This window comes from Tachysurus fulvidraco, chromosome 3 (genome assembly GCF_022655615.1).
Source record: "Tachysurus fulvidraco isolate hzauxx_2018 chromosome 3, HZAU_PFXX_2.0, whole genome shotgun sequence".
Lineage (NCBI taxonomy): Eukaryota > Metazoa > Chordata > Actinopteri > Siluriformes > Bagridae > Tachysurus > Tachysurus fulvidraco.
Genome location: NC_062520.1, coordinates 14,995,598 through 15,007,453, shown reverse-complemented (window position 1 = coordinate 15,007,453; position 11,856 = coordinate 14,995,598). Strand labels below are relative to the sequence as shown.

The window sequence follows — 11,856 nt, the reverse complement described above, 5'->3', positions numbered from 1 at the left end:
CATTTATATAATAACATTATTCATTAAATATTATAGTCATATATACATTCGTACTATATAATGTATGTTTTTATGATTATAATACTTAATAAAACAGTAGCCTAAATGCGCATTTGGTTTAATCCTCTTTAGATATTATACAGTAAGGTCAGTATAATATGAAGACTGTTATCCTGGTGGGTATAGAATAAAGGTATAACGGTAGACACTGCGTGGGGGCGTCGTTTCCTTTACAAAGCATTGTGGGTAATGAAGTGCATTGCCTTGACACGAAGAATAGAACTCAATACTCTTAGAACTACAACTACCAACGTATTTGTCGGATTATTTCCGGTACCTTTAAAAAAAAAAGTTTCAATGGGGTGGAAAAAAAAACGAGTGCTACAGAAGTGTCCGTGTTTGTATCGCACAAGAACAAGGCAAAACGTACCAAGTGCACCGTAGTGAGAGGTAGGAAACGCTACTTTTTAACAGGACAGATATTGTGCATTGTTGTCTCTGCTGGAGAAAAGACAGATAGAAAGAAAGTTGCTGTTAAGGAGAATAGGAATGATGCTGTGCGCGCTCGCGCCTCTTACAATGAAACTTACACAGCGTGATTTGGGAGCTTTGTGGAGTAAAGCGGCTGTGTGCAGTTCTGCACTTTAAAAGCTGCATAGCACTTATTTATGTGTGTCTCTGCAAAGGGAAACTGGGAGTAAGGCCGGTGTGTTTTTACTTTTTACTGATCAGTTGCTGACTGCAAACTTGCACACGCTTGAGATTAAAAGGCTACAGAGAACCAGCGCAATGTTGTGTGTTGTTTAGGTTTGTTATTCTGATCCAGAAAAATATTCTACATGAATTGTCACCATTTAGATCTTATCATTTCTTATCAAACGCTGTGTTCATTTTCTGTCAGTCATTGTGAAATGCCTGTATGATGGAGGGGGAGAACTGGGAGAATGGGGACTGCTGGTGATGATAGAAGCTGCTAAATGCTATAGGAGTTTTTATTATTATAACAATAATAAGAAGAAGAATAGAACTCTCTCACACACACACACACTCTCTCACTCTCTCTCTCTCTCTCTCTCTCTCTCTCTCTCACTCACACTCTCTCTCACACACACACTCACTCACTCACTCACACTCTCTCTCTCACTCACACGCTCTCTCACACTCTCTCACTCTCTCTTTCTCTCTCTCTTCCTCACTCTTTCTCTCTTTCTCTCTCTCTCTCTCTCTCTCTCTCTCTCTCTCTCTCTCTCTCTCACACACACACACACACACTCTGTTCAATCAATAAATACTGCCAAGTGAACTAATTGATCACTCCTGTCAGTCTGTGTAAATGTGATGATCAATCTCAGTCTCTAATGCACAGAGTTAATCTTTCCTTGCAAGCAGTTCATCCTCTTGCTTGGTCGCACTAAATCAATGTTGTCTAAGCTGCCGTTTGCACTGTCATATGAAATGTTATATGAAGGTTGTAGGATACTATTGCTTTCATTCTAGAACCATATATTACCCCAATGCACCATATTACTCCATCTAGAATCTAGATGGAGTAATATGGTGCATTGGGGTAATATATGGTTTTGGGTGAGCTCAAGGGCACATGATTCATACGAAAGTCACTGCTTAGATTCTATTAAGGAGTAAATGGAGCATGTCCTCCTGTTTGACTGTCTTGTTTAATGTCAATGTTCTGTCTTTTTGTCTAAATAAAGATGTACTATCAGTTCACTGTGTAATGTTAACTGTAGATTTCTAGAAGCCATCCATGGTTATGCAATAAAGATAACTGCACTGTTCCTTGTTACTGAGGTAGTACCATGAAGATATATATCTTTTGTACCTTTTTAATATGTATTTGTCTACTCAGAATTAATTTAGGATTCAAGATTTTTATTTGTCACACACACAATTATATACTGCATATATAACCAGCAGTGAAATGTAAGTTACATGAGTGGACCTTAAGGACGACTGATATACTTTTAAAGTTTTAATGCAAATTAAAAAGATACATGAGGTAAATTTACATGCCAACTGCAAGCTTTATTTCGGAATTAAATAATGTATTTATTGTTCATTTTTAATACGTACTGCTTATTAAAGTTTAAACTTCTCTGATTTTTTTTTTAATCCCCCCCTTTTGTTTTAGTTCCTCGTGTCCTTGCTGAGTAAGTTTGAGGTTCATATTTGCAAAGACTGATCATCTGCTATGGACTGAAAGACACAATTTGTTTATATTAGGCTTTTTTTTTTTAAATACTGGTACTTCTTAGACTATATCAGTGGTCAATTTTTACTAACTGCACATACAGGCAACTACAGGCCCTGTTTTCGTGATCAGGTATAATCCTGCTGTAGTTATAATCTCAGCCTGGAGATGAAATTGCAGTGATATAAAATATATGAGAAGTTTATTATATGACATTTAAACCTACATATTCATCTCAAATTCACTGCACAGGAGCAGTATAACTAAACTGGATGCAGCAACAGCAAATATGTGCAGTACAAAGAGAGAGAACTCTTTTAATATAGATCCAGTGTAATAAACGTTCAGGTAGAAGCTACGGTCGGCTTAGTGTCGCCGGCTGTGACAGTGCTGTAAGCGAACAACCTTTACTAAATCAAACACATCCAAGCTGTCATATACCCAAACTGTTCAGCTTGGCAGAATCACTTGGTATATCTAAGTAGTATGTCTAAACTGATATCAAAGTTTGAGAAGTTATAAAACAGACCTATGAACTGGTGCACTTGTATTTAGATATAAGCCTGTAATGGAGAAGTGTTTGCTTACGTTCAGGGCCGGGTAATGTTCTTTCTGTCAATTGTCTGTTCAGTTTAACAGCCTGGGACCTATGCAAGTTGTTTCTAACTGTGTGTGAGATGTGATTCTTGTATAAAACAGTCAAAACACACATCTCTATGTACTGCTGTCAGGCTGTGTGTTTACTATGCTAAAAGTGGAACTGCGTTGAAAGAGAAAAATGGGCAGCAAATATGAATAGTTTATCTCGTAAGCGCTGTATGGGTTTAACCAGTTTGAGGGTTGGGTTGAAGACCTCCTTTAGGCTCACATCTCTCAGGACTGAGTCAGCGATATGACTCTTGCACGTGAAGAGTCTAGAGGACTAAAGTTTAGAAAGGACAGTGAGAGAGCAGCCTTTTGGACTCCTTGTAAAGTGGGCCACCGGTCCCTGTGGTGAGCTGAGCTTTTCTGGGACAAGCACGGCGATGACGTTACAGGCGGCCCGGAATTAGAGCGATTGCTGTCGTCCTCTCATTCTAGATCGGGACTAGGATGTGTAGGTGCTCGTGATCTGGGCTAAGATCACTGTGCCAGAAGGAGATAAAGCAAGCTGCTGATCCTTCTCCTCAGCTTTCATGTAGACACATGTCTGACTGGATGTAGCCATTGTAAAGGCCAGCGTCTGCAGACACGTCTGTGAGTATGAGCGTCATGGGTTAGCTTATAGTCCTCTTCTTTTTTGAAATCAAACTTACTGATCTCCTTGATTGATACTGTATGTCAGATTATTGAACACATAATGTCTGCCCAATTCGAAGCTGTTCGATCACAAGTTGGGATGCTATTTAAATAATAAGAGCCTGATGCACTTATTCCCATTGCGAAACTTCATTCATTCTACCCATGGAAGACACCAGTTGCTTTGAATTGGTCAGTGCTGTGTTAATGTAATATTTGGGGAAATGTGCTGCGGTGTAGGGGATTTTTTATTTTCTCATTTCCCTGTGTGTTGATTGTGGTAGGTGAAAAGTGCTTTGAGGTGTTGCAGCCTGTGCATCAATAAATTTACATTTATGTGTGTTGCGGTATTATTAGGTGTTCAAATTGTAGCCCTGTGTATTTGCACATTGCAATGTGGCAGAAGAGCCATTTAACAGTAGCAAGGCACTTTTGTATAGATTACCACCACATGATGCTCTTAGATGTAGTTCCACTTTTTCCCTCTTAGTGTTGATTATATGGATGACGGGTTTGAACTGTGCATCTGATTGAATTTCTTTGTGTCTTTTCTTCTAGGGCCTAATAGCTTACCATTATTAACCATCATGCATCACATACTAGCTGATAAAATCCTGTTTTACTCTTTTCTGATGAAGACCCTCCGGTGCACATTATGCTTAACACAATTCCACTCAGGCTATATTTTCTGATCAGATTGATGAAGAACAGAATTGCTAGGCTGCTGCTGTGTTTAACCAGTCTGAACATAAAATGTCTAGAATAAAGTCATCAGGAAAGGTCATGCAATGACAGCTTCTCATCATTATGCGCAGCAAATAAACCAGCTTTGTCGACATCAGTTCCTGCATTTGAATTGTTATCTAAACAGAGAGAAAGCTCATCTTTTTCTTTTCTTCCTGCTGCACAAGTTCCCTGTTTAATTTACAGTAAAGCAGATCTTTGTTCCCTAAGGGTCTCCTTTTTAACAGTCTCATCTCAACTGGTGCATGGTGGTTCATCAGGAGTTAACGCTCAATCAGGAACTAGGCCAGTTACATCCCATTTTCACACTTCCCATCCTGAGGGACGTACGTGTGTGTATGCGTGCGTTTGTGTGTGTGTGTGTTTGTTTTAGCATGTTAGCTTTGACCATATATGCTTGTCTATTTATGAAGCACTTTAAACTGCATTTAAGCCAGATAGAATAATTTGTCTTTATTGATTTATTTATTTATGATTATTTAAACTCATGATATGGTCAGTATGCTGTGTGTGTCTGTCAGTATTTCACAGTCACACTCAAACCCACATGCTTTGTTGTTATAAAGGAAGTCACCTGCAAGTTCTTCCATATCACAGTGTGGGCTTCACCACAGTTTAAATGCTCTGAACTCTGCATTATAAGAACTGAAGCAGATTTACAGTAACTGTAATACTGACTTCTGCGTTCTTTCATGATTCTGCCTCTTCACCATCTCCATTCCACTGGCTCTGTGTTTTATTTCAATGGCCATTGTGCTCAGCAGCACAAGGCTGAGGTTATAGCAAGCCAGTTATTGCATGTTTGCAACAATTTACATTGCACTTTAAGGTTCTGTTGCAAATATATCATTTTTAAAGGGATTCAGACGAATGGGGAAAAATACAAAAGTAAAACTCTCTAGAAAAAAGTATGATTGGAATTAATTTTAGTCATTTACAGCATTTAGCAGATTCCTTTAGGATTTAGCAGAGCCCTTCCCTAACTCATTAAATTTGGAGATTTTTACTCAATCCAAAAGACTTTATCCTTTAAAAACAAAATAGTGTCCCCTACAAATAGTAAATAGCTCTTTGACAAACTCTACACCACCAAACTCTACACTACTGCTCAAACCAAAGAGCACATATGCAGGTTAATCTAGACATATATAAATTGTTTGTATATTATTTGTAAAAGCTTGGTGTTTGCATGTTGATTTTTTTTTTTTTTAGATCATTTTTTTGTCGTTGCAAGTGTCGCTTCCGTTTACCTTGTTAGGGCTTTTTTTGGATTCGTGTTGACAGAACATCCAATTCCCGAGGAAGTGTTCTACAGTTTAAGGATTATTTTGGTTTCTGAAACCTCAGAAATGTGAAGCTGGTGAGGCTTACTGTCAGATTGTTTCAAACCTCAGCCTTCTTAAACCCTAGCATTAACTCTCTCTTCGTGTCAGCTGTGTGCTTTCATCGTTAACATATGCTAACTTCATGTTTAGCTGTTGATTTCAAATATTGTGTGGCATTAGATTTTAGATTAAATCATTTCTTCTTTTGGTCTCAGTCTGTATTTATACATACACTGTATGCAATGTCACACTGTTATATTTACATTTACACGTTATTCTGAGGCACAGTGTCAGTGCTAGCATGCTCTATTTTATGCTAGTATGAATGCACAGACATTTCATTTCCTGTCCTTTATTTTCCTTGAAAAATGGGCCTACAAAGAGAATTAAACAAAGCTTACCTTTACACTTTACACCATTTTTCTTATTGTAGACTTTTAGCACAGTGCCTTGGAACTGCAGGACAATAATCTTATACTCATGTTTAAAATGTTAAAATCTGTTCAGAATTAAAACAAGATTAGTGTTTTGGATTGTCAGTGCCTTACATTGATCATACACACAGCTTTTTCACCAGCCTCCTGTTCTGCTGCTGTGATATGGCATGAGAGAGAAGTTGGCCTGTGAAGCCTGTTTTGCCTCACTCCAATCGATCGCTCTGTCTCGGGAGATATTCATTAGCATTTCTCACGTTCCCTCGAATCACTCTCTCTTCCGCTCTGTCTTCCTCCTTGTACCGCAGATCTCTCTCAACATTCTCCTCCACCATGTTCTCCTCTCTGCCTCATCCATCCACGTCCTGTCACGCTCTCAGCCAAACTCTCTTCATCAGATTGAGTCATTTACTCATTTGTGTTTTCTTTAATGAATCAATGCCAAGATTTTTTAGAAAATGAGTTTCAAGCCCTCACTGTTGCCTCATAGGCTTTAGCTTTACCAGCCGTTTAACCTCGAAGTTCCTTTTAGCTTTAAATGTAAGATGGATGCTTTTTGAAATCATTATTTATAGTGGCAGATTCTCCACCTATATTTTATACTAGTGGGTGTAGCCAGAATTATTCAGAAATTCTAAGGAGTCAGTTTGTTATCGATGATTCTCTGTACTCTGTGTCTGTGTTAAATGGTCATCTGTTCCTGCTAATTTAAACCTCCCCTTTCTGACCTGTACAGATTCAGAAGAAGTGAGCCCATGTACCTTATCTGCCGCTCGGAGACCTGTGACCTGGACACACCGAGAACGAACACCGCATTACAAGGCCAATGACCTTCTATGCAGTGCGTTTCCAATGTTAGCTGTCAGTGTTCAAGTGTTGTGCATAACAAATACTCTTTTATATCAGTCACATAGAAATGTTTGCTCCAAGCCTGAAATATTGAGCGTTCTGTATAAACGCAGTGTGAAGAAATTGTTGTCTAAGCTCTTATATTATAAAAGCACACAGATGCACAGCTACAGTTGAGTGCAAAAGTTTGCATCCCCTATGACTTCTAGCTGGAGAAATTGTATCTCTCTTTTTTTTTTCCAGTTTATCTACAAGAAAAAAATCCAGCAAATTAAAAATTAAATGTAGGTGTATTCTGCACTCGGGGACAGTTTAAAGCCAAAGGAAAAATAAACAATTCAACAGATTTCAAAAGCTAGTTAAGTTTTTAACACGTACAACATGTTTTATCATTTTTTTTTAAATTACTTTGTCTTTATTTTGTCTAAATTTGTACAAACATTTGCACTCATGAGTAGCTAGCAGAGGTTTAAGTGTGTGTGGACTCGTGTCATTATGGCCTTATTAATGACGGTTGCGATTCATTTTTGCGATGTGTTGTATAACTGACCATCTGAAAATGAATCTCGAAGAATTTTATCACTGACTATATAATGTGTCAAAGAAGAAATTTAGCCGCTTTAATCATCTTTTTCATTTGCATCCACAGGATCGACTCAGTGGTTCGTGTCAGATTCTGTGATGGAAAATCTTGGTGAGTGAGAGCACACACTTGTTTCATGGAGCACACACTTGTTTGCTTAGTTTTTTTGTGTTGCTGTTAAGGATTATGATGAGCTGCTTGAGTATTTCACATTCTAGCCTGATGGTGTTTGCATCTGGAGCCTGCTGACATTTTAAATGATATCATGACAGGATTTGCATGGTTGAGTATATTGGGTTATCAGGTAATTTATTTTTAGCTCCTAACTCACAAATGTATACAGGCAGCTGTACTTATTGAGTGTTAGAAATCTAGCTGAAAAATGGCACCTTGTAAGTACGATGTATGATTTTGTCCTTGGTACTGGTATGGACGACTACTGGGCCAGATTTGTTTTGAGTGTCGGCGTCAATGAGAACTCTTTTCTCAAGTTCACCATGGTCATGTGTCCACTTTATCACACAGTTGCATGGAGCACGTTTTCCAGGTCGCAGCAGCAGGTTCTGGGCTGGGGGAGAACTAACCAGCAGGCTGTGCATGTTTGGATCATTGCCCCAGTGTAGACGCTGTAACTAGGACACAAAGAATTGGGACTGCAGCTCACTTTATTATCTCTAGAACTCATTCAGTTTCGTTTTGTATTGGGATGGTGCCAGTGCATCCTTAACTTGCTAGAGCTGAATTCAGTGTCTGGATTCGATCATTTTTATTCCTACCTCTACCTCTCTGTCTGGCTCTCTCTGAGGTTTCAGTGTGTATTTCAGTGTTACTGTGGTTTAATGATGTGGGAATTTCATAGCTGCTCACTTAGGAAAGAAATGAGATTAGGGTTTGTCTCTGAATTGCTTGGCTATAAAATGTTTACCCAAGGTCTTTACATAAAAATTAAAATTTCAATCTACTCTTTAGCCTATAAAATATGTAGTGACTAAAATAATTATTGTTAACGGTAATTGAGCATTAGCTGATTTGTTTGGTTATACATATAAATTAATTCATACAATATGTTGCCATAAGGAACAAATGCTATTTCGAATGTTCGAAAAACAAAAAAACTAATACCTGTTTTCTGAAGCTTGGGCTTTGCTGTCAGTGATTTATTTGTTTATTTATTTTTAATTTGCTGTATTCATCGGATACACTGTTTCATTGTGTTCGGTGTCATTTGATTTCTGGTATAAAATATCTGCTCTGATACTATACTTTGGGGCGTTGCAGGATCTCTGAGTGGGGGATGATGTGAACCACAAATGTCTAACCAACGAGCACAAAAGGGGCCTCTCTTTGCCTGCCAGTCAAGTTGCTTGTAAAGTCAGAAAGCCGTTTTGCAATATCAGTCCAGTCTTTAAAACCTAGTTGGTGTTAGTAGCTCTGTGGGCAAAGCTAAGTGGAGGAGCTGTATATGTTGAAAATAAAGGTTTTTAAACAACTCGCTACATCTGACTAAAGTCAGACTTTCAGACATAACCTCTAAAGTTTGACAGAGTCATCACAGTGGTGAAGAATAAATGTGCCACAGTCAACATGCACGAGGCATTTTTGCTTTCTCTGTAGTTTGGCAGGGTTACTGACTCACCCTCTCTTCCCTTATTCACCCTCCTAGTTCTCTTAGCTGTGTTCCTCTTCATGTTGGCTGTTGCTCAGTCTGGTGATGTCAAACGTTTTCCCCATTTTCCATGTCCACCTAAAAATAAAATAAAATATCGAATGTGTGGTTTATCAAACCGAGAAGTACTGCACTACTTGACTGCTGAGTGTGTGTTTTGGCTTCTCTTCCACTTCCTATTTGTCTCGGGCTTGTGAGATACTGTGGGAGCACTTCCAATGCTGTAATGAGTCAGTCATTCAAGTGTATTTAGCAAATCACTGAATTATTGAGGCATTTACACAGAATGAGACATATTACTTGTGCTGTGATTAATGTATCCTAACCTGTTTCTTAGTAACTGAGAGATCTGTGGAAAGGTGACCTCTTTAAATGATGTGGTTGGAGCAATAGGAAATGGAGCTTTGTGTTGGAAGCCTGTGAGCATCATTCATAAATGTGGCACACGTACACAATCATTTTCCTCTAATGGACTGTGCTGGATAAGTTGCATGCCTGGAATTCCAATGGCCACTAAAGGGGTTTGCTCACTGTTCCCTCTAGGGGGCACAACATTGTTTTCTTGTAGTTCAGTGAAATTTTGGGGATAAAGCAGGAGCTGGATTTGAACCAGATAAATCACGACTGTAAACACTTTTTTTTTTTTAGTAGTAGTTTTTTTTGTTTTTGTTTTTTAATGAGGATTAAGGGAAATTGAAGAACAGAGGTAAAACGATTTTGCCTCTGTACAAATAAATGGAATTCCATTCTTGATTTTTTTTTTTTTTTTTAGCCATGTTGTTCTAATTAGTATTTTTGTTTTGCACAAGAGGAAATAGGACGTTTAACCTCTTCTTTAAAAACACACACACACACACACACACACACACACACACACACACACACACACACACACAGACCCTGGCTCCCTGGAATGATAGGCATCCATCTGAAGTTGTGCTAACTCACAGGCTTAAGTCAGGGAGGCAGAGGGAGGTTCAGTGTAAAGGAAAGGGGTGGGGAGTTACAGAGGGAGGAGTGCAGAATTCCTGAAGGGAAGAAGGGAGGGAATGCTGGTGAAAGAGACACAGAACAGAAGGGAGGTCTCCGTAAAGATCAGTGGGTAGAAGAAAGAAGTGGCAGTAAGAGAGTCATCTGATGTGAAGAACCTAGGCAGGTCAAGAGTTGAGCAGGTAGGACGCTCTTGTTGCTCAGTGGCCTTTTCTAGGCCACAGCTGAAAGCTTAGGCCCTTAGGGCCAAGAGTATGGGACAGAGCTTTTCTCTGGAGATTGCAGGATCACAGGACACTAAAAAACACACTGGTGAGTCACATGTATACACAACACAAACATTATCTTAGATTTAGCTGCATGAATGTAGAATCAATATCTATTCAATTCTAATATTCAATATTCAATAATAGCACTATGGTGATGGGACTAAGCCTAGCATAGATATAAACCTCCCAAAGTTTGCTTACTGTCAGAAGCAGACTAAGGATTTATTCTCATTACTATTTCACTACATTACTCATTGACTTATTTGCGGTTTCCTTCAAAAAATATTCCACAAACAGTCCAAAAAGGTGTTTCCTGCCATTTCTTGTGTTTCAGTCTGATTATATTTCAGTTTGCTTATGTTTCTCACGTAAGCAGAAACTGTGTAAACTGTTTTTAAGATACCTTTTGGACTGTGTGTGTTACAGAAGACTGATCGTAATATGTGAATTTAATCTTTACGCTGTTCATTAACATTATTATTAGTTGTAGTTTGTTCGGGCAACTTTTGAAGTTTTGAATCTTTTTTGAATTATTTTATTTGTTTAGATATTTTTTTAAACCATCATTGAGTGATTCATATGTACATTGTTACACCTTGCACACTGTAGGCTGTTTCAGGATTTTGGGACATTTTTGAGGCCAATAATATAAGATCATTCTGGAGCAAAGCATTATTTTAGCATATGAGGTTTAAAACAATGCATTAATGTTTGTTAGCTCTGTAACATTGCTGCCTATTATACTTGGAAGATTTCATATATTTTCCTGAGCGTTCTGATGACATTGTTTTAGATGAGCTGACAGGCTGTGACCCTTCCCCATCGCCAGATAAACCATGGTTTATTTATGTGGAAAAGCCTGCAATCTCAATGTCCTCCGTCTTGTTATCTGAATGTATCAAGATGGAGATGTCAATAGTGGAGACAGCATTGGGTCTTTTTCCCCATACAGGAATCATTCAGAGGCCAAGTTGTGCTCGGCCAAAATGACCAGCCAAGTTTCATTTCACAATACAGGCTCTTTGTTTGGTCAGCGGCCTCTCCTCAGGTTTGCCCTTGTTCATGCTGGATTCACTTACAGCTACTTCTAATGCAAAATGTCACCTTTCTAAGAGTAAGAGCACCTTTCAGTAAAGGCATACTACAAAATTAGCTGTGTGATTGATGTTCTCAGGCTCTGTAGTCCAATTACTATAGTAGACAGAAGCAGATCGAGACAACGAGATCATGGCTGCGTTTTGTATGATTGCGTTTTGTGAGAGCTGTTACAGGATGGGTGAAGGAGTGTTGAGTGAGAGGAAAGCAGGAGGAGTGTGCTGTTCCTCACAGGTTTTCCCAACAGACTAGCGTAACTTACTTAACCACACAAACCGCTCCAGGCATCACATTTTCCTCTAAACCACTGCCAGCTATCATGTGTGCTAACTTAATTGAACGGCATACACACCTGACTCCCTCTGCCCTGGGGCCGTGTGCATCCATGCGTTTATATTTGCGTCTTTGATGCAT

The 11,856-nt window shown here is 38.8% G+C and overlaps 1 protein-coding gene across 5 annotated transcripts in view; it reads left to right on the top strand.

The window, feature by feature from the left end:
- Positions 1-301: 301 nt before the first annotated feature.
- The window catches only part of phactr4b (phosphatase and actin regulator 4b), a 31,612-nt gene continuing 20,057 nt past the window's right edge, over positions 302-11,856 (top strand). For 2 of the 5 annotated variants that reach the window (XR_007140184.1, XM_027149807.2), the window contains exon 1: positions 10,131-10,390. Coding sequence is in view for 4 of the 5 variants with exons in the window: in XM_027149807.2 (XP_027005608.2) it covers positions 10,333-10,390 (58 nt within the window). In the remaining variant the exon portion in view is untranslated. Of the gene's footprint in view, positions 451-3,280; positions 3,446-6,726; positions 6,832-7,488; positions 7,534-10,130; positions 10,391-11,856 lie in introns of those variants that run through there. The other 3 variants (XM_027149812.2, XM_027149809.2, XM_027149811.2) reach the window with 3 other exon arrangements.